The sequence below is a fragment of the Cavia porcellus genome, unplaced genomic scaffold (genome assembly GCF_034190915.1).
Source record: "Cavia porcellus strain 051 isolate PalLab524CR breed Dunkin Hartley unplaced genomic scaffold, mCavPor4.1 scaffold_28, whole genome shotgun sequence".
NCBI classification, from domain to species: Eukaryota; Metazoa; Chordata; class Mammalia; order Rodentia; family Caviidae; genus Cavia; species Cavia porcellus.
This window is the reverse complement of record NW_026947511.1, coordinates 43,482,221-43,504,375: the sequence shown is the minus strand read 5'-3', so window position 1 is coordinate 43,504,375 and position 22,155 is coordinate 43,482,221. Positions and strand designations below refer to the sequence as shown.

The following is a 22,155-nucleotide window of genomic DNA, read 5'->3' as shown; positions in this document are numbered from 1 at the left end:
CATGTTTGGCCAGGAAGCCTCCCACGGAGGCAGTGGGCACCAGCTGGAAGACGGGGGCAGGCCGCGTCCACACTGTCCTCAGCCCACAGTCCTGGGAGGCCTGCCCTGCACTTCCAGGGCAGATGGCCTGCTGGACAGACTGGGGAGGTGTCAGGCTCAGACAAAGAAGCCCGGCAGAGGGACCCTCTGAGCACGGGCGGCCCCGAAGGCGGCCGTGAGCTGCACTGGTACCGGACCATGTCCCCATGAAGAGGACTCTGCCAGAGCAGCATGGGGCTGAGCGGAGCCCCAGGTAACAGTCTTGGGCCTGGTTCGCAAACCTGCCGTCTCCCCAAGCTGAGGGCACTACACCCTCAACCCCGCCTGGCTTCACACTCAGGACTTCTCCAGGCCTTGGCGTCCATGCTCTCGGAAACAGCCCCATCATAAGCCAGGCCGCCTCAGCCTCACCCGGGGAACGGCGGTCTGTGGCATGGGTTCACCACTGTGTCCCCAAACCAACCCTCAGCAAGCGCCGTCTGCACTGAGCCACACCCCCCTGCGGAGTGCGGTGGCAGCCGCCCAGGGCTCACCTGATGGGGTTCATGTCGGGCCGGCTGGGCTTGGACACGGCTTTCACGAACTTCTCGGCCAGCTGAATCCTGGAACAGGAGTGGCGCGGCTGAGGCAGCGCCTGGGGCTCCGCCAGTGCCCGAGCCCCCTCCTGGGATGTCCCCTTTGCTCGTGAGGCTGTGGCTGCTTCTCCCAAAGGGCACCTCTTAGCTGTACCCAGTCAGTTCCACCCCAGCATCGAGCAGCACTTGTGTCACGTGTATCTACCAGACCAGGGACCCCAACTTGAAGCACCCAGCACTGGACACAATCTTCAGGACCCACCCTGCTCCCCTGGGTCACCTCCACACAGCTATGGCGGGACAGAGGGAGCTGCTGTCTGGTGACCAGGGCCCGAGCCACCGTCCTGCCTGCACCCTCCCCGGCCGGGGCCCAGGCCCCACCGCTGGTTGAAATGCTGGTCCCGGACATCGCTGCCATTCAGCACGAGGACATCAAGGATGTGGATGGCACTGATCTTCCGCTGGGCCTTCCCCTGCAAGGAGACGGTGGTGGCATGGGCTCCGTTCCGGCCGGCAGGGGGCGCTCGGCCCAGGTGTTTCTCTTGCCTGCCTGCAGCCACTGTCACACTGGAGCAGTCCTGGCATCTGAGCGGGCACGATCTGGCCACTCTGGCTGAGCACCCCATGAACCCTGGCCTTGGGTACAACCCTCTCCGCCTGCTCTCCATGGCTATCCTGAGATGACAGCCATTCCTGCCCCAGCGTACCTGCTCACTAACTAGACTGACTGCTGGCAAGGAGGCTGCCAGGGCCTTGGTGCACAAGCCAAATTCCCTACCCCTGGGACCACACCTTCCTGCATGGATCCCCGGCACTCAGGGAGATAACCACCCCCCATTCCCAGCCTGAGTCCCGTCCACCAACACAGAACGGCCAAGTGAACTGGAGCCCAGGGCAGCTCCTGCCCCAGCCAGGGAGGGAGCCGCCCTGACCTCCCCCTTCAGCTCGTGCACGATCTCCACGGACAGCAGCGTGTCCCGGGGCAGCTCCGTTTTCAGGTCCAGCTTGACCCAGCGGTCTGACTGGCGGCCATCCCACGTGTAGATCTGGGACTTCTGCAGAGAAGGGAGGGCTCGGTTCTCCTAAGTGCTGTGGCGGGCAGCGCAGGTGGGGGGCCCAGGCCTCTGCTTGGGAGTGGACTCGGCGGGGAGGGGTGGCGGACGGGAAAGTAAAGAAAAGGTGTGGGAGGATGGAGACCAAGACAGCAAGTTCTGTGGCCACAGCCAGCGGGAAAAGCAGTGGTTTTATGCCTGAGGGAGCCCTGGGGGCTACAGGGGCAGGGCCACATCCTGCAGACAGGATGTGGCAGGGATGGTGGTGCCACCTGGGCTCCAGCCAGATGAGCCCGCAGAGCATGCTGCCAGCCCGAACCCCAGAAGCCGCCATGCCCCCGTCAGCGTGCAGGGCTGGAGGTACACGGGGAGATGGAAGACAGAGCACCCTGGGCGACTCTGAGACACGGGACAGCCAGGACACCTGCGCCGGTCCTACCCCCATGCCGAGCAAGAACTTCTGCTGGCTGCCCGACACCATGCAGCGGTAGTCCAGCACAGGCCGGATCCTCTCCAGTGTCTTGGTGGTGAGCAGCGTGGGCTTATAGCTGAACACATCGATCTCGGCACCCTGCGGCGGAGCAGAGGACACGCGCTAGGCTGGGAGGGGACAGGGACACGTGTGCCTCTTCTCTACCTAACCGTGCTCCTTCAGGACCTCTGGGGACAGCTGGGGAAGGGAGGGCACAACTCCATGTGCACGCTGCAGGAAGCAATGTCACCAGAACGTGAGTAAGCAGCCCCTCCCACACGGAGGAGGAGTCCCCAGCAGCTGGCTGGAGCGCAGAGGGGACCTCGCCAACCCACTCAGAAAACACCCGTTACCCTCCCAGGTGTACCTCGAATTTCATTCTCAAGCCCCTGAACCCCACACAAAAACCAGCACAGGACACTGTGAGGAAGGCTCCTAGAAAATCATGGGCTTGGGCAGCAGGACTCTGGGAAGCAGCTGTCCCACAGCGGCAGGGCCACAGGTAAGCCCACCCAGGTGCCCTGCCTCAGCTGCAGGCAAGGACCACTGGGCAGGGCACACCTCGGGATAGGTGCCTGGTGGCTCCCAGCCCTAGGTGTCACAGCATGTGCCACCAGCAGTGCCCCGCCAGGCTCCGGATCCCAGGCTACCTGGATCAGCTCGAAGAACTTAGACTTTGGGTCCGAAGAGGAAGGTGCAACTCGAGCGTGGTCCGGAATCTGAAAGGCAGCAACATCGCTGTGCCTGTCAGGCCTGCGGCCGAGGCTCTGAGGCAGGGACACCAGGCCCGGGGAAGGAACAGCATGGGGTGGAGGCTGCAGGCAGGCACTTCGCTGCACGCCACTAAGGTCACTTCCTTCTCCGGGCACTCTGTGGGCAGCGCAGCCACGCAGGGCAGTCCACTCATCGCCCTATCCTTTCTAATCCAGCATCAGGGTCAGGTGGGGGGCCCCCAGATGCTCAGCACATGGGGACAGCTCCCCCAGGGCGAGGGCAAGAAGCTCACCTCCCAGAGCCGGAGGCACTCCTTCCGGATCTCCGCCTGCCGCGGCTCGCTCAGGGTCCTGGGGAGACAAAGCCGCTCTGGGGTCGCCACCTCTGAGGCAGAGGTGTCGCGGCTGCACACCTGCAGCCCCTGGCCAGAGAGTAAGGGGCCACATGAGCACGGCCCAGTGCATCAGCTCCCATCTCGGGCACAGCCCCTGTCCCCTCTGGGTAGCCCCTGAGCTGCCCCGAGTCACTCCCGGTCTCCCCCACAACTGCTCTGGTGTCCTTTAGAGCCCCCTGGGGAACTAAGCAGGGTCTTTGCTCCAAACAGGAAGCCTGAAATCGGGGTGCTACTCACGTGTCCTGGACAAAGGCGTGGATCTTGGCCAGCGCTTTGATCTGCAGGCTGCAGTGGCTGGGATAAAAAGCACGTACAGGGTGTCAGATGGGCTCCTTAGAGGACCCAGCCCGAGAACAGTAGCACCAGGCCTTAGCAGAGCAGAGGAGCCTGCTCGGGGTCCCCCAGAAGGCTGCGGCAGAGCAAAAACCGAGCCAGACCCTGAGAGCCGGGTCCCGCGCGAGGATGAGCAAGGAGCGGGGAACAACAGCGGGGCCCACTGACCACCAGGCTGCGCTGCCGGCCGCTGGCCTTGGCCTCAGCTGCTCTGTGAGCAGTGCCTGGCATTTCATTAACAACCATGGGGTGCGCACCAGGCGGGACTGCGTGGCCCTCAGCAAAAAGAAAACAGTGATGCAGGGAGACCCCGAGACGGCCTGGATGTGGGACGGCTCACACAGGACCTGTCAGTGACCGCCAGGCAGAAAACAAAGTCGCGTTAAGGTGGATCAAGGTCAAGCTGCTCAAAGACCGAAGGAAAATGGTCAACGCTGCTGACAGCAGCAGGGCCAGCGGGGAAGAGCCCAGTGGCTGTTCCCACGGGAGGCGGGCGGACGGCCGGGGCAGAGGAGCCCACGCCCACACCCTTGCCCAGGACATGGCAGTGAGCTCCAGAGTGTCCGCTGAGTCCTTCGGCCTCGCCCCTCTGCACTCTCCCTCACCCAGCTCTGCGAGTGGCCCCAGGAAGCTCGTCTTGTCACTTCTTATATACTTATGTACCTAGTATTTTTTTTAAGTCAGTCAAATTTAGCGGTGGGGGGGGTAGTATACCAACTTTAGTGACACTAATGTTAATAAGTTCTGATAACCCACTGCCATCGGACCAGCCTATGTACCTAGTATTAAGTGTGTCTCCAGGGCTGGGGATTTAGCTCAGTGGCATAAGCACCTGCCTTGCAAGCAGGGGGTCGTGAGTTTAATCCCTGGTACCGATAAAAATGAAAAAAAAAAAAGAAAAAAAAAGTGTGTCTCCAGCAAACACTGATACACTGCTCCACAATAAAAAGGAACCAACTCACAACACGGATGAATCTCAAAAACACAGTGAGAAAAACACCCTGCCTAAATGTCCATGTGCACTCAATCCATCCGTCCAGAGTTCTCGAACAGAGCCGAGGATTTAGTTCAGTGGCTTAAGGGCCTGCCTGGCAAGTGCAAGGTCGTGAGTTCCATCCCAGGTACCAAAAAAAAAAAAATCAAAAAAATAAAAAAGTTCTAGAACTGACAAAAGTGATGATAAAAAGAGCAGCCACTTGGGGATAGGGACACAAAGATGCAAAATTACCCTTAGGGATGGGGGTTATACACACACATCTGTCAAAACTGAGTCAAGTGTGCACTTACGATCTATGTGTTTCTTAGCAAAGCACACCCCAGATTTTTCTGTAGTTAGGCATTCTTTTTTTATCTTTTTATCGGTACCAGGGATCAAACTCATGACCACCTGCTTGCAAGGCAGGTGCTTATGCCGCTGAGCTAAACCTCCAGCCCCCACACCCCAGATTTTTCAAAAGGAAAGAGAAGCAGCTGGTTATGGGGTTGTGCGAATACTCCACCCTCTACCACTGAGAGCACAGAGAAGCAGCCCCCTCCTGCAGCATGTCCAGGCTCCCTGGAACACGGGCTGTGTCACAGAGACCTAAGTGTGAACAAAATGAAAACCACTCTCCCGCTGCCTAGAGCTGCTGTGGAGATGGCGACTTCTGAGGCAGTGCTGCAGAGGGTTTAATACCGAGTGCCACCAGAGAAGACACAGCAGGGTACAGACCTCTGCCCCTCCGTAACTCTCAGGGCCATGTCCACCTTTGTACTTGCGGGGGAGACTTGGTATCGGACACTTACATAAGCTCTTCCCAACACTCAACTGATGCTACTAGCCAGGCCTCCGAACGGCCTCCCAAACCTTTTTCTAGGCCGGCTGTGCCCTGACCACACAGCTGACTAGCACCACTTTAAATGGCTACACTGACAGGGTGGGGGCAATTAAAGGTGAAAGAGCTGTGGGCTTCCCAAGATGGCACCCTGGGCACCTGGAGCACACACTGCACCTGCTTCCTGTCCGCCTCCCCCTCCACGCAGGGGACCCCGCCACAGCCGAGACCGGCTTCTGCACACAGCAGCACACGCAGGGAAGGGGTCCCCCGCCACAGACACGGGCTGTTTCTCCTAGGCTTCCCTAGGATACGCAGCCTCCTGGGGCCAATGGCCTGCCACACTCAGTACAGGACACTGAAACAAGATGAGGGTCCAAAGAAACCAAAGGCCTAGAATGATAAAGTGACACCAAGAGCGAGTCACTCCGTCCTTCATCCTCCAGAGCTCCACGCCCCAGGGGAGCAGCACGGACAGCCCGAGGCTCACCTCTCGTTGGAGCGGATCATGTAGTCAGTGAACTCAGGGTCCTCCTTGATCACCTTCAGGGGGACCACAAGGTTGACATCAGACTCGGTGTTGCGCAGCTGATTGAGCTTCATGTTCACTGAGAAGAGGTACTCACGCACGTCATCCGTGCCCACCTTCAGGCCCTTGCACACCACATACCTGCAGAGGACATCCTGTGACTGTCCAGCGAGGGTTTTCCACGGCCCCCCGCTAGGGCTACAAGTTGGACAGCCTCTGTTCCATCTTTTTTTGGCCCTGAGAATCAAACTCCTTGCGCCTGCCAGGAGGACACTGTGCGCTGAGCTCTATCCCTGGCCCCCTGTTCAGTGGCAAGCTTTCGCTCCAAGGCCAGCACAGACTGGGCTGTAAGCGCTCGCCTCCATCCCACCTTGTCACGTGAGACCGTGTCTCTGCCCCCATGCTGCTTCTCAGGGGCCCAAGTCCAACTGCACCTGGACCTAGAGCCTGTCCAGTTAGAGCCTGGCAAGCAGCCTGGAAGCCACATTTCTGGCAGTCCCAACAGGCTGCGTACCCTCTCCCCTCACATGTGAGCTCTGTGCCCCACCTGAGATGCCACCAGGGATGCCAGCAGTGCCTCTGGATGGCAACCTCAACTGCTCCCGGCCTGTGTCCCTGTAAGTGTCCCTATTACTGACCAAGCCCCAAGTCCCACCCAGAAGCATGGAGGAAAGGCAAAGGCCGATGAGGTGCAGCTCAGGTCCACTCACACCTGCGGCCCCTGGCTCCTGGCCCCCAGGGGCTCTGATCTGGTGATAATGACCCCTGCCAAGCTTTCAAGGACACAAACAGACCACTGCGGCCTGTGTGCCACAGCTTACCACCAGTGCTCTGATCCTGTCTGGGGACTGCTCCCCAGCACGGACTGGGGAGGCCCGGCCCACTGTGCTGACCTGCGGCCCGCCAGCCGGCAGGGCAGAGCCTCACCTCTCGGAGTTGGCGGGCCGGCTGGTCACGGGCTTGAAGAGACACACGCGCTCGAAGCAGCAGTACAGCAGGTAGATGAGCCCCACGCTGAAAGGCGTGAACAGGTCGAAGGTCTTACAGATGAAGTGGCCTCCTGGACGGGAGAGACCATGGCCACCCATCAGCGGGCTCCTCCCCAGGGATGGGAGAGGCATCTGCCTGAGAAGGGCACAAACACCAGGCCCTCTACGGGACAATCAGCTTCGGAGGGAGCTCAGCGAGGCCACTGCTCTTTCCCAAATCCCTCAGCCAGCCCGACACGAGCTGCTTCCTGCCTTTGGCTGTCTTTAGCCTCCCCGCCCTCCTGTCCTCACACTGCGCACTGGACTCCCTGGGGGCCCCGGGGTAAGGAGACGGCGCAGGAAGTCACCTGTCCGGACGACAGACAGCGCCATGAGGAACTGGCACAGCAGCAGCTGCTTGCTGAGGATCTCCTGCAGGCACTCCTGCCCTTCCACGGAGAAGCCCTGGAACCAGAGCCAGGCTCAGGGCGGAGCAGTGACAAGGCTGAGCACAGCACCCACCTCACCTGAACCGCAGCGCCTTGGCCAACCGTGCTGCCTGCTGACACAGCCTGCGGGGTCCTGGGGCCACAGAACCCTGACACTTCCCGCTCAATCACCCCTAAGGATGAGACCCAGCCTGCTTCTTCAGGGAGGCCCTTGAGGCTGGGAGGCAGGGCCATGCCGGTGTGGGGATCCAAGCAGAGGAAGGCAGAAGAACCCAGCCAAGGTACAGGTCAGCCACGGATCAGGAATAAGACCAGGGAGTAAGCACCTGGGAATTCTCGGCTGTGCTAAGCCTCTGTGCTTAGGAAGCCCCCGTCTAGTGAAGGACAAAGCCCAGCACCCACTCTGACAGTCACAGAAACCTTTCTTTCTGTTTGTCAAGGACCTCTTCCAGTCCTGCCCCATCCTCTCCCAAGTCCCTGGTGCACTTTCTGCTAGCTCGACCAGTGTCTGCTCAAAGCAGGGTGCTCCCGCCGCTTTAGGGCTCCAGGCAGACTCCAGCAGGCAGCAGAGCTGAGAGCCAGAACTCACAGAAGGAAGAGGCCAGTCCAGGAGAGAGGGGCAGGATGGATACAATTTCAGGTTTGCAAAATCTAAGTAAAAGTTTTGGAAAATCTATGCACAACCATTTGAGTACACTTAACCCTGCTGAACTGTACACTGGGCATGGTGAAGATGATACATCTCGTGTTAATTAAAAAGAACCGTAGTAGCTGCACATGGTGGCCAGGACTGTAACACCAGCACTTGGGAAGCTGAGGCAGGAGCATCATTGCAAGTTTGAGGTCAGCCTGGGCAACATAGCAAGACCCTGTCTCAAAAAAAAAACCCAAAAAAAGTCGTAGTAGGATGGTTCTATTAAGCTGTTTCAGATCAAGTTTCCCTGATAAGCGCCTACAAAAGTAATAGCTAAATGACTCAGGATCAAATTGTTTGGCAAAAAAACAAATTTCTAAATAAAATATGTTTAGCAATGTCTTCCAAACACAGATGTCTCAAAATGTATGCCTGAGGCCAGGGATTTAGCTCAGCAGCATAAGCGCCTGCCCAGCAAGCGTGAGGTCATGAGCTCAATCACAGAACCAAAAAAGAAAAAAAAAGTGTCAACATGCATGCCTCTTTATAGGAGTAAACAAAACAAAAACCCAGGAAGGCCCCAGCCAGCGCTTCCACTGCCAGGGCCCACAGCGCTTTGGTTTGCAAGCAATACTGGTATGCCACACTGTATCACCTCCCAGAGCACAGACAGACCCTGCGACTGTGTGGCAGGGGCCCTGCAGGGCGCCCTTTGGGAGCCAGGGCTGCCTCCAGGGCTCTCAGGTCACGGCATCCTGGAGTAGCTGCCCAAGCTCCCTGCAGTGGGGTCACTGGGTGCACCTCAAACAGCCCCCCACAGAGCCCCTGAGTATTCACTTCTGCTGACAGGGGGGCTGCTTGGCTACACGGCCTTTTGTCGGCCTGAGGATGGGGGGTCTAGACACCCTCACCAGAAGCAACTTCCCCATGGCCAAACAGCAATATTTTGCCTCACTGATTTTTGCCTCACTGATTTTCGCCAGGGCTCATGTCTCAGTCTCACAACCAATCAGGCCCTGTAACAAAGTGAGCTGGGCAGTTCCACATTGCTCCAAGGAGGGTTATCCACATTATATAGTTTTTACAAAATTACAGAAATGGTGCCAGGCATAGCAGCACATTGTCTGCAATCCTGGCACTCAGGAGGCTGAGACAGGAAGATTGCTGCCAGTTCAAGGGCAGCCTGTGCTACATAGTAAGTTCAAGCCCAGCCTGAACTACAAACCAAGACCCTGGCTCAACAAACAAAACCAAACAAATGTGATTAATTAACAAGCCCTCAAGAACCACTCTATGGAGGAAAGATCACCTACCCCATCGGCCATCAAAAAGTGGACACCTTTGCGATCTGTGTTATCCAAGACAAAGTTCCGAAAGGCAGTGACGTTCTCTGGGCGGGTGATATCTCCATCTCCATCCACCCCACCCTCACCTGGCCGGACACAAGAGGCACAGTAAGATCAGCTGCCCTCAACACCTGCGAGCTGGGACAGGGAGCACAGGTGACTCGAAGCCCAGAGGTCATCCTGCAAGGTGGCCTCCCAGGCTGGGCTGGGAGGAAGAACTGGGCCTAGCTATAACAAAGCAGAGTCCAGAGGAGCTGCCCCGCCAGGAGTCCAGACGGAACCACAGGCGTCTCGGCACCTCTGTTTAGAAACCACTATCAACTTCTTACTCAGGGCTGAAAGGAAGGACTTAGGACCTGCTGCCATCACACAAGAACGAGATGGAGCAGAGAGCCAGCTGAGGGCAGGTGAGCTGTCTGCCTCCGCGCACGAGCCTGCGACCAGGCGCAGGTTGTGTCTGTAATAACCCGGCCAGTTCTTGGCTGCAGCCAGGCAATTTCATTGTCTCCTGTACAAGGAAACAGTGCTCCAGGAAGGAGAACGAGGCTGGCTTGATGGGAGTTTGCCTCGCCAAGGGTCTGAGCTGTGGCTGCAGGGCTGGGGAGAAAAGGACAGTCCAGAGCAGTGATGGCGAACCTATGCACACGTGCCACAGAGGGCTGTTTCCATCACCGAAAGGTTCGCCATCCCTGGGCCAGCGGGAACCAAGAGCCTCGTGACGGGCTGCGAGCCCCGGCTATGAGCCCCAGGAGACCATTCCGGCTTTCCACCGCGCAGCACCCGGGGCTGGGCCAGCCCTCCCAGCACCTGCCCTGCTGGGCCCCCTACCGTAGTACGGCTCGAAGAGCTCACTGGAGGCCGAGTAGAAGTCCTCCAGCTTGAAGTCATTGGGGCCCTTCAGCGTCATCCCGAAGCCCTTTGCGTGCCACTTCTTCCTCCACAGCACATACTCGGAGAAGCCGCCAGGGCCTGCGCAGACATCGGCAAAGTACAGGAGCTCGGCGTTCCGGTCCTTCACCAGGGGCAACTGCAGAGGCGACGGAGGACAGGGAGAAATGGGGAGAGGAACAGGAGGGCACGGGAGGAAAACAGACCTCTCGGCGGGTGCAGCCCAGGGTTCCGCCAGGGCCACAGTACCCAAACACATACTCTCTGTGATGCTGGCCCTCGGGAGCTGCCCTGCTCGCCCTAAAACACCCCAACGCTCTCCACACCACCAGGCCTCACTCAGGCTCCCAAAAAGCGCTGCGTGGCAACTACCCCCCAGGGTCTTTTCCTGTCAGATGCCCGTGCACCCCATAGGGCCACTGCCGGCCCCAGGTGACAGACTGACTGACTGGGGAGAAACGCACAAGGAGCCACGCGGCCGCTCCCAGCCCAGCAGGCCCAACTCCAGGGTACCCCCATCCCGCCCCGCCTTCTGGACCACAGACTCTGCCTTCCTTTTCCTCTCTCTGCAACTCCTCGACACACTCCCAACAGACCTCTCAATTAACTCTTCATTTTGGAGTACTTTCAAAGAAAAGTTGCCACACTGATGGGGAGTTTCTACGCCCCTTTTCTGGTTTGTTAGCACCTTCTAGAACTTTGGTACGTTCGGCAAAATGGAGCCAGCATTGGCACTTTGCAGGCCTTACTCAGCTCTCACCAGCGGCTGCTGTCTGCCCAGGACCTGACCTGAGACCCCCGAGGCACCTGCCTCCCTTGGCTCTGCCTCTGCCCAGGGCTAGCTGGGTGGCTGGGGCAGGGCACAGCAAAGGGAAGGACAGGAGAGACTCTGCAGCGTCCTTTTCCCTGGTTTTCTCTTTCACACACCTGCAAACGCCACCCTGAAGTTCCTCTGAGACTGAAACTCAAAGACTATGTCCAGTCTGTCCCCCACTACAGTGCTTCACCTCGACTGCACTCCCAGGGAACAGCTTCTAAGGCGCCTCCAGTCCCGGGTCAAATCCCTCCCTTCCCGTCTCTTCCAATCCTTGTATGCAACTTCTCTTCCCCTCTAACACAGCAAGCAGCACCAGAGACCTCTTTAAAAGCCTCTCAGGGTCCACCCCACTCCCTGCCTACTTTCCAGTTCTCTGGTTCCCGTCTAACCCAGCGGACCAGAAGCCACCCAGACCTCGGGAGCCCGAGCCCGCTGAGAGCCTCCCTGCCTCTCCTGGGAGCTGCTCTGGAGTCTCCGCTGGCCTGGAAGACACCAGGCCTGCTGGGCTTGGCTGTCACTCCAGTCCTTAGGGGAAAACAGAGATGAAAAGGCAAACACTCAGGGCTCAGAAGAAACCACTTTTCATAGTGCAGTACAGAGAACATCTCCGAAAGGGGAATCCCCCCTGGCCACTAACCATCAATTCAGGCCAAGAAGCTGCCTGGAGCACCACACACACGGCCCCTCTTCCCACCCAACATCTCCGCCCTGAGCTGAGGGGTACAATCCTGGTGCCTACTCCATTGCCACGACAGCAGAAGACAATCACTGCACACCAGCTGCTGGAGACGGTGACGTTCAAAAGCCCAAAATGATGCTGCGACTTCCCATCAGCTTAAGGGGCTCCTCTGCCAGGCAGGGGTTTAACGGAAATCATCGGGAACTTGGAAAATTAAATCAACATTATATCAACCTAATTTTCTCAAGATGCTAATTCCAAGAGCCCTTTGGTGCTGCCTGCTGGTCCGGGAAGACGGGGAAGGAACCCAGGGAAAGAAAAATGAGCAAAGTCCAGAGAAAGCAAGCAGCTGTGCCAGCAGGAGGTGGGGTCGAGGCATGGCGGTGGGCGAAGGGAACCAGGTGGGGCAGCTGGCCCGGGCCCTGTCACTACTGTCAAAGTGCACTAACTCTCCGGGACTGGCTAAAAACGCTTTCAAACCTGGGAGGGGATTGTACAGTGCAACCACCCTTGCTTTGCTTTCCCCGTCATTACAGTGTCAGGGTTCAGAGAAATAAGCTGCAGCATGGCCAGGGGGGTGGGGGGCACTCCAGGGACCACGGCAGCGCTGTGGGACTCTGGGGAGCTGAAACCAAAGCACGTCTGGACCACCACAGCAGGACCCGCTCTTGGCACTGAGCAAGTGGCAGTGTCGGAGCCACGTAGGCATCAGTCCCCTTGGCAGGCACCATGAGTTCTCACCCCTTTAGAGTCCCGGGGATTCGTAAACATGCGATCAAACACAAAATCCATGTTAGCCATCTTCATCGCCGCCCTGCAACAAAGCAAGACACAAGGGCAACTCAGCGCCTGCTGGACTTGGAGCTGCGGCTCCCAGGAAAGGTGCGGTGGGGAAGGGCAAGGGGAGGAGAACGAGGGGGCCGACCTGTTAAGGAAGAACACGCCTCGGATCATCTCGTAGGGGTTGGCCCGGGTCCGAGCTCGCCGCATCTCCTCTCCATCCAGGTCATCAAACACACACTGCCCAAAGAGACCGAAGCCCAGGTGAACACTCCCCAGCCCACCCACAGGCCTGGGTCTTCAGCCCTGGCAGGGCCTGACTGCCCGGGCAGCTGCACTCCTGCTGCGTTTAGCTCTGCAGTGGCCTGTGTGACCGTGACAAGATGCTCGCCTGCTGTGACCTTCAGTTCCCTCCCTGGAAAGTGGCGCCCGCCTGCTGCTGCACCCACGGCTGCCTGCTGGCAGCGCCAACCCTAGCAGCACATCTTCCCCTGCTCCAGCAGGGACCTGCCTGGACCGAGCTCATGCTCAGGCTCACCTGAGGGGCGCACTTAGGGACAGGGGGCAGGCCAAGTATGGGCTGTACTGTGGCTGTGCCACCCATCGCGGCCCCTCCGCTGCTCACTTCCCACCTTCCCTAGGGATTCCCAACCCACGGCTGCCAAGATAGAGGCCTCATGTGTGCCCCATTCCCCAGCTCATCCTGCCCCAGGCACAAGCTTTCAGATCTGAGACCTCGGGGAGGCCACGCTTACCCAGGCACTTCACAGCCACTATTTCATTAACTCCAGGCCTTCAGTCAAGAATTGTCTCCCCACTTTGCAGAGGAAACCAAAACTCAGAGAGGCTGCAGTACCAGGCCCAAGGTCACACAGCAAAACAGCTGTTGGTGAGCCTAGGGTCCAAATCCAGGTCCATCTAATGGCAAAAGCAAGCTAGGCCCCGAGGACTACAGTAAACGGACCGTTGAGGCAAAGAGAACCAACCCTCTCCTGATCACCAACTGCAACACCTCTGGGCTCGAGGGCTGCGGCACGCCCCGCATCAGGACACAGCTTAGCTTCGGCACCCCCACAACTCAGCACAGGTGACACAGAGAAGCCCGCCAGGCCTCACCTTGCACTGCAGCATGCTGTGCAGCAGCTCCGCACTGCAGAACTCCGTCTCATCTTCAATTATCATTTTTCTCTAAAGGGAGAAGAATGGTAAATGACCACTGTGTGACCGGCATGGGGGTGACCGGAGGTTTCAGGATTCCCAGTGAACAGAGCAGAAGACGCTGGAGTCCCTGCCAAGCAGTATGAGGCCCTGAGGGGCAGGAGAGACAATCCTACACCCTCCAGCTGTGCTCCAGATGGCTCAGGATGAAGGGTCCCCGGGAGCCCCGAGGAGCACACCATATGGATACCAGCCTCCAGACGCAGAGGCTGGGCAAAGCAAACAGGAGGTGTGGGCGGCACAGGAGGGGAGAGGCCCCACGTTTACAAAAGAAGGCGAGGCAGAAAACCGGGGTGCCCTGTGCAAACATCACACCTCACACGTGAGAGGAGCTCTCCAGACTGCTTGGGCTCTGTGCTTCAGTCCGGCAGGGTCTGGGGTACAGCTAGGGGAAGGCATGCATCCTGCACCCATGAGCCTGGGGTTCCCTCCCCAAGGCTGCAAAACGCATCCTGAGGGCACTGGAGGGGTTCTGTTTATGTGAGTTAGACTTTAATGCTTATAAGAAATTAAAGTTATGCTTTTGATGTTTATTTCAGCTTTAAAAAGGAATGTGCTATGTTTTTTGTCTTTTTCTTTTTTATTGGTACCAGAGATCGAACTCACGACTGCCTGCTTGCAAGGCAGGCGCTTATGCTGCTGAGCTAAATCCCCAGCCCCCGTGCTATGTTAATATAAACACATATTTTAAAAATCCTATTTCAAAAAAAATTTTTGCTGAGGAGAGAGGTTCTATTTTCCATTTTATAAATCTCTTCAAGGCTAGATTCTCTTCCCTGTACCCACCTTCCAGCCAGGAGTGACCCCGTATGTCGGATCGTGCAGAACCATGCAGTGGAAGCGGCAAGGAGCTTTACAGTACCACAAGGGGCTGCACCGTCCCCAAGGAGCCCTCCGCCTGCAGAGCAGCTCTCTGGGCTGCACTGGACAAGCAGCTGTCCACTTATCCATGCAGTCCTCCAGCATGAGGTTCAACAAATTCCCTCCGGAACAACCTGTCACTTTCTGAGGACAGGGACAGTGTCTTCTCACCTACCTGGAACCATGCCCAGCCGGAAACAACATATAGACACACTAAGCCACTCCAAAAAGTCTCGAGAGGAAGAGACAGAGTACGTGGTATGTCCACCTCAAGAGCTGAGTGACAACAAGGAGAGCCCTGCCTGCCCCGGCTCCCAGGGCACCACGCAGGGCCCCCGCACACTGCTGACATGGCTTCACTCCTCTCAGACAATCTGAGCCCTGCCTGCCACGGCTCCCAGAGCACCACGCAGGGCCCCCACACACTGCTGACTCCTCTCAGACAATCTGATTAAGAGGGATGGAGGATGAACCCCTGGCCTTCGCACTGAGCTACATTTCCAGCCCTTTTCTGACCCAGCATTGCCACTAAGTTTCCTAGGCTGGGCCTGACCTTGGCAAGCCTCATCTCAGCTCCCCAGGCTGCTGGGATTCCTGGCATGCACCACCATGCCTGGCCATGTTTTTCTTGAAAATGCAAACATATTTACACATTGAAATTGAGGAGGAAAAAAATCAACAGGAGAGGGCTGGGGATTTAGCTCAGCGGCATAAGCGCCTGCCTTGCAAGCAGGCAGTCGTGAGTTCGATCCCTGGTACCGATAGAAATGAAGACAAAAAAAAAAATCAGCAGGAGACCAGGAGGGCGGGGCACATTTTCCTGAAGTCCTACCTTTCCCACAACCATCCAATCACTCATTTCTTGAGTATCGGGAATCTCCATGGTACATTCTGGGAACCATGACACCTGCTCGCAGGCACTGGGCTATGAAAAAAAGAAAAGCAAGGACATCAGGTAAGTCAGATCTTTAGATCTCTGCCCCAACTCACCAGGCCTCCCCAAAACCACCGAGAAAAACTCAGACTGAGGAGGGTTCAAGTGGCTAAGCCAAGTGCAAGGACCAGCTATGAGCCTCGAGAGCCAGGTTCCAAAGTCTGACTCCTGGAGCTGCCTGCCCTTCGGTTCTGTGAGTCCTTAGAAACCTGCAAATCCTCCAGGTCTCTCCCATGTGTTCCAGTTTTATTTGATGTGTATGTACCACACATCCGTTCTTGGAATGAAAGTTAAGTACGACATCCCATTACAGCCTGCATCTGCCTTCCTCCAAAGCCTCACATGTGGGACTTCTGGGAGGTGACTGAACCGTGGGTGTGTGACACTGGGATATGCACTGACGGGTTCTGAGTTGGGTGTATGTAGCCTGGAGGAAGGAGGTGGGCGCTGTAGGCGGGGCCTGGATACACACACAGTGTTTATCCGTGTGTAGTGGTCCTGCCTTGAGCGCTCACTGCTTCTGGCGGCCCTGCCATGAACTGCTTCTCCTCTGCCACGCCGTCTGCCTTAGACCTAGCCAACCTCCGCCAACCATGAGCTAAAACACACCTTGCCTCCTTTAACTTGTAGGTGGTGGATATTTTGTCCCAGCAACAAGAAAGTAATTAAGACAGATCCTTGGGGCTGGGGATTTAGCTCAGCGGCATAAGTGCCTGCTTGCAAGCGTGTAGCTGTGAGTTCAATCCCCAGTACTGACTAAAAAAAAAGACAGATCCTTAACCCAGGGCTTAAGATTGGAACAGTGAGGACACAGAGGCAACCAGGCTGCTGTTAGGTTCAACAGAAATCTACAAAAAGGCAGTGACATCAGGAAGACCTACGGCAGTGAGCGTCACCTCTTTCAAAGGCGTATTCACGCCCTAGCCCAGAAACTGACCACCAGCCTTCCTCCGCCACCACTTCAGAGACCAAGCCACGAGTGGGGTCTGATAGCTGCTTCCTCTTTGCTTTCTGATTACTTTCCCTGACAGGCAGACGCTGCAGCTCGCTCTGGTTGCACTTAGAATCTCTTGCACAGCTGCCAGAGGTCCTGATGTTGGGGCTGCACCCAGAGTGCGTGATTCTGCTGCTCCAAGATGGGGACAGAATCTCTAGAGAAGTCTACAGTGCATCAGGACCAAGGACCCTGAGCTCGAGACATGCATTACAAAACTTACCAGGTGGCTAACCTGCATGGCGGTGTCACAGATTGCCTCCCGAGCAAGTGTGGAGAAGAGGGTCACCATCACGAATTGAGGCAATGTGATTAAAGCTAATATTACATGCTCTGAAAGGCATAAAATGGTAACAATGCCAGGTCTCGAGGGCAGCCAACTGCCATCGACTGAGGGAAGTTGAACAGAAAAATGACTGAAGGCTTCTGTCCATGAATTTGGTAGTGAATTATGGTTCCTCTTGGTGAACTCCATCACTTGTATGCATAAATGTAAATTACAAACCAAAAAAAAGAAGTGTACCTACACTCAGCCTCCCAATGCATGTTAAGGCTGCCTGCAAAGGGTCAAACCTTAACTCCACAGTCCTGGGCAGTGACACAAGCATGCTCCCTGCAGTGATCCCAGAAGTGGACATTCACACTCACATCAGGCCACGCAGACTCATGCCCTAAAAAGTGGCCATCAACTGTAGAGGAGCCAAACTCATTACTTATAGAGCATCCTAAGAGAAAACCCAAACCATGGTCAGTGAGACCTGGATGCCTCACCCTGGTGTATCTCCACTGAGAACAGGACTGCACGGGCAAACTTCGGATTGAAACTGAACGCAGTCCCTTCAAAGCCTGCCCCATGAAATGCCCGACACTGCGTGACTGCTTTCACGTGGCAGAGGACTAGGAAAGCACTGGGCATGGTGCTTCCAAGGCAAAAGTCACATCTAGCCACCAACGCCACGTCCCCAGCTACTCTGCAGTCTCGTCTGCTCCCAGCCACGGCCGCCAGCACCAGGCCCATCAGCTCCTGACTGGTCAGAATCTCACCCCGCAGCCTCACTAGGCTCTCGGCACAGCACACCTCCCGAGCTGGAAGGGCGGGGCGCTGAGGAACGGCCGCCTCTCAAGCCCAGTCACAGCCAGGCACTCGCCTCGGTACTTGAGTTCTGTTTTCCAAAGCCTAGATTCGGTCACGGAAACATCTCCACATTGATTTGACATGCTTTGTTACCCATATTTCAATTCGTTTGTGGAATAAAGGTATAAATAAATGAATAAAAATAAACTCTTGAGCCGGGGAGATAGCTCAGCAACATGGTGCCTGCCTGGCAAGTGCAACATCCTGAGTTCCCCGGGTGCCCCCCCAAAACAATAAAATAATGTAAATGAAATCTCAACATATCTGTGTCATGCAGAAGGACAATAATAGCATCTGCTGGACAATGAACAGATCAATGAGTAGAAAAACAGACTAAACCCAAGGCAGAAAAGCCACACAGCGCGAGCAGCTGCTTATGACCCAAAGGGCCTTTACTTGTGTGTGGGGGGAGACCTCAGGAGGCCCTGGCCAGTCAGTCTACAGCAGGGTGGTGGGTGGGCATCTGCCCACTTGGATTCTTCTGGCCAAGGGACCTCAGTGTCTCACCAAGGTTTCCTGCTCCTCTGATGCAGAACCGTACCTATGCACTATGTTCTCTGTACCGCTAACTCTGCCTTCCACATCTTTTACTATAGGACTTAGGCAGACCTAGAAGACAATAAGAAACAAACTGACATCCACCAGCCCAGCCTTCTGTTCCACCCTGAAACCCCCATTACCTTTTGTAACGATTGATACACTGTGTCAACTTGAGAAGTCTAGAAGCTTAACTAAGCAACTCAGGGTCCCAACTTCATGAACACCCTGAGCCTGAGCTAGAGGCCCTGAGCTGGGATGAGTCTCTGCCGCCCTGAGGCCCTGAGGCCCTGAGGCCGGAAGCCTGTTTACAGTTGTCAGGGAGGAGCAGACCTGAAGCTCCCGTTCAGCTCTTGTTGCTTCTGTGTTTTCTGCCCGCCTTGAGTGCTGCCCCTCGATCACGCACACTGCCGTGGAGCCAGCAGTTATGGGCTGAAACCTCCACAAACTATGAGATAAATGAACTTTCCCCTTAACTCTGGGTGTCAGCTATTTTGTTCTAGCAACTGAAGAAAAGTAACAAGGGCTGGGGATTTAGCTCAGCAGCATAAGTGCCTGCCTTGCAAACGCGCAGTCATGAGTTCAATCCCGGTACCAATTGAAAAAGAAAAGTAACCAAGACACCTTCCTTGTAAGAAACTGGCTCCACCCCACCTCAGCACCCTGCTAAGACTTTCTACTAAGTCCTAGTTTAATACTGTTTCATAAAGCCACACCCGTAAAAGCTCATGGAGCCGCTGCCTCCTGCCCGCACATCATTACCTCCGGCTCATCTCTCCAGTCCACGTTGAGCTCCTGATCAAAGCCCTGCAGAGTGAGACCCAGGCCTCTTCGTCCCTTCTGATTAGAGGCTTCGATGATGTCCTTCCGACCCTGGCTGAATTTACCCAATCCTTCCCCTTCCTTGAAGCCCATCTTGGCCTGAAAAAGACAAGTAATAGAGCAAAATTAACTCAGCACGACAGATTTCTCTAGCCCTGTCCCATGCCAGGCACTGCACTAAGCCTGCGGAGTACAGATGGGCAAATCTGTAAAATCTGCCTCCTGGCCTGATGAAGGCAGAAGAGCTCACATAACTGCAGCATAACCATCGGCCCAGTCGCTGTACTCTGGGGGTGAAAGTCTAACTTGGAAGCTGATAAATGAGACACGATGACACACCGGAGCTGTAATTAAAAGCACCAGAAGTACTTCATGAATCTCACTGGACATTTGCACAACTCACCTTCCACCTAATCTGTCTGCTTAACTGAGAAGTAGATCCAGAGGAGGGAGAACATGGCGGACAGACAACAGCAACTACCGGAGGCTCTCTGAAAGGCTCGGCTCAGAGGCCAGAAATGATGCGGACTAAGGAGACATGAACCAGTAGAGATATGCTCTGCTGACTCAGGAACGAACTGGGCTGAGAGAAACCAACTTAGAATACAGTCCTGGCGCTAAAATAGGAACAGAAAAGACTCGGTGTGGAGGCTCGACCCCGCGCCATTGGAAACCGCGATTTGGGTTTCCCGCCGCCCGGCGGCTGGCTGCTTCCACAGCGGCTCGGCAAGGAGAGACGCGCAGAAGCTCTGGGAACGGGAGTCTGCGAACGGAGTCGAAAACAGGACGGACAAGGAGGCGTACACTGACTGGTGGCGAGGTGAGTGAGAGAAACTGACACTCTACCACAGTTTGACTCCAGCGGAGGACTTTCTGGGCTCGGGCAGTCCTGTAAGAGCAGGGCGCGGTGACGACTCCAGCCACACATTCCCTTCTCGGACGGGATTGGTGAAAAGTGCCTGGCCTGCGTGACGCTGCGGGCGGACTCACTAGACTGGCCTAACCCAGATCCCAGAGCCTGATGGTGACCCGGAGGAGCGACTGACTCCTGCGTAGGCTGCCTCCTCCGCAACTCCCTGGTGCGCAGCGGTGGGCGGGAACAACTAGCCAGCGCAATTTGATCAGGCTGTGGCTGACAGGCAAGGAAGCCGGGCCTCCTATGTAAGCTTGCATTTTATAAGGAACAGAAAATATGGGGAAGGGAAGCAACAAGAAAGGCTCCTCGGCCCCCAATCCTGAGAATCAGGCAATAGTGGACACCGCACCAATATACATTAAGCGCCATATAGAGAGCCTCATAGACCAATTCAGGAACGAAGTTATCAACGACCTGAAGCTAGAAGTATGCAGAATAGTTAGAGAAATACTAACCACCACCCAGGAAAAAACAGATGGTGGAATGGAAGAACAGAAAAAGAGGGGAGAATTGTTTGATGGAGAAAACAGAGAAAGCATAGAGTACGTGAAGCAGGTTCAAAGGGACTATCAAGAAATTAAGTCTATCCAAGACTGGCATAACAGCTTGAAAGAAACTAAGGACAGACTATCTGAACTGGAGGGCAGACTTGTAATATGGGAGAATGAAATGAAAAACTTCTTAAAAATAACAAAGAAACAAACAGCAATAATACAAAGACAAGAAGATGATAAGAGGAGCCATAACTTAAGGATTAAGAACATAAAAGAAGAAGTAGGGACACAAACAAGTGAACTACAAAAGCTACTCACAGAAATAATCCAGGAGAATTTTCCTAATTTAGCAAAAGGTAAAGATACTCAGATGTATGAGGCATACAGGACCCCAGCTACCTACAACCCTAACAGAGAAACACCCAGGCATATAATAATAAAAATTCCAGAAATTCAATACAAGAACAGAATATTAAAAGCTGTAAGAGACAAGAAACAGACCACTTACAAGGGAACACCCATCAGAATTACAGCAGATTTCTCTGCACAAACCATCAAATCACGAAGAGCATGGGGGGAAATAATTCAAGCTTTGAAAGATAATAATCTCCAGCCAAGATTGAGATATCCTGCACAACTATCCCTGGAAATTGATGGAAAAACGAGGTGCTTCCAGGATAAAGAGGAACTGGGGGAATTTGCAACCACCAATTCAACCCTACAGAAAGTATTGCAGGATATTCTAAAAAAAGAAAAATACAAAGAACCCAGAAATGGTGGCGGGGAGGCCACAACGAATGGAGCAGAGAACAAAATGAAGAAGACAAACTGACAGCTACTGACAGAAAAAGAGCTCAACAGAAATGAGACAGAGAAGATTGGATGATAGGAACAGCTATTTTGGAGAAAATGACATCTTAATAGGTAATACTGATCTAGTACCATCTTGTTTTGAAGTCTCATCTAGCTTTTGTTCTTCTGTCTCCAATGGTCTAAACAGGTTGTATCTTATTGGATTTTATTATGTACGATAGTATAAGCAAAAACCTTTTAAAGACAAGGAGATTATACAGAAACCATTGTTCATTTTCTGTTAGTTGATTCTAAATACTCTATAATGCTGTCATTCTCTTAAATGGTTTTACATTGTTTTGATATACTTAATGCTACAGTATACGAAGTTGTACTCAAGGACTTCAAGGAAAGAGTCAATATGGTAACTACTTTTGGGTCGGAATTATCTGGTGGTGAAACACTATTCTGCTTAAATAGTTATGTTTTGATCTGCCCTGTTTCGCTGTTATGCCCTCTTTTTTCTCAATCTCCACTCCATTATTTTTTTATTTTTATCCGTTTAATTAAAGGGAAAAAAATAGCAGGATATAATATAGTAACCCACTTTGACTTTCTATTATCTCGATTTGAAGCCCTGTATTACTCTCACCATCTTGTTTTTGACTGAGGTTCCTCTATTCTGTTTTGCTGGATAGTATCAGGTTCGAAAGTTTAGGCATCAGCTGAGAAGATAATGAGATTCATTATACGCCCATTCTCGTTGACTTTTATCTACTTTTGAAGACCTACAATGTCTCCAATGTTTTGGTTTTGTCGGTTTTGTTCGTTACTGTTTTGTTCAATTGTATTACAACTAATGATATAGGCAGTTCTATTAGAGATAGCGGGAGGCATTATGGTAACCATCGTTGATCACCTTGTATTATGTTTTATAATATCTATTATGTCCACCCTTTTGACTTGACC

At 54.7% G+C, this 22,155-nt stretch overlaps 1 protein-coding gene across 1 annotated transcript in view; it reads right to left on the bottom strand.

Moving 5' to 3' along the window:
* The window catches only part of Cmtr1 (cap methyltransferase 1), a 40,326-nt gene that overhangs the window by 2,500 nt on the left and 15,671 nt on the right, over positions 1–22,155 (bottom strand). Inside the window, exons 4-20 of the mRNA XM_003473675.5 lie at positions 18,925–19,083; positions 15,395–15,487; positions 13,600–13,671; positions 12,629–12,723; positions 12,445–12,517; positions 10,148–10,346; positions 9,287–9,405; positions 7,259–7,355; positions 6,850–6,982; positions 5,884–6,063; positions 3,484–3,540; positions 3,145–3,202; positions 2,789–2,857; positions 2,106–2,237; positions 1,547–1,669; positions 996–1,087; positions 573–641 (exon numbers count right to left, since the gene is read on the bottom strand). Of these exons, the coding sequence (XP_003473723.1) occupies positions 573–641; positions 996–1,087; positions 1,547–1,669; positions 2,106–2,237; positions 2,789–2,857; positions 3,145–3,202; positions 3,484–3,540; positions 5,884–6,063; positions 6,850–6,982; positions 7,259–7,355; positions 9,287–9,405; positions 10,148–10,346; positions 12,445–12,517; positions 12,629–12,723; positions 13,600–13,671; positions 15,395–15,487; positions 18,925–19,083 (1,820 nt within the window). The remainder of the gene's footprint in view (positions 1–572; positions 642–995; positions 1,088–1,546; positions 1,670–2,105; positions 2,238–2,788; positions 2,858–3,144; positions 3,203–3,483; positions 3,541–5,883; positions 6,064–6,849; positions 6,983–7,258; positions 7,356–9,286; positions 9,406–10,147; positions 10,347–12,444; positions 12,518–12,628; positions 12,724–13,599; positions 13,672–15,394; positions 15,488–18,924; positions 19,084–22,155) is intronic.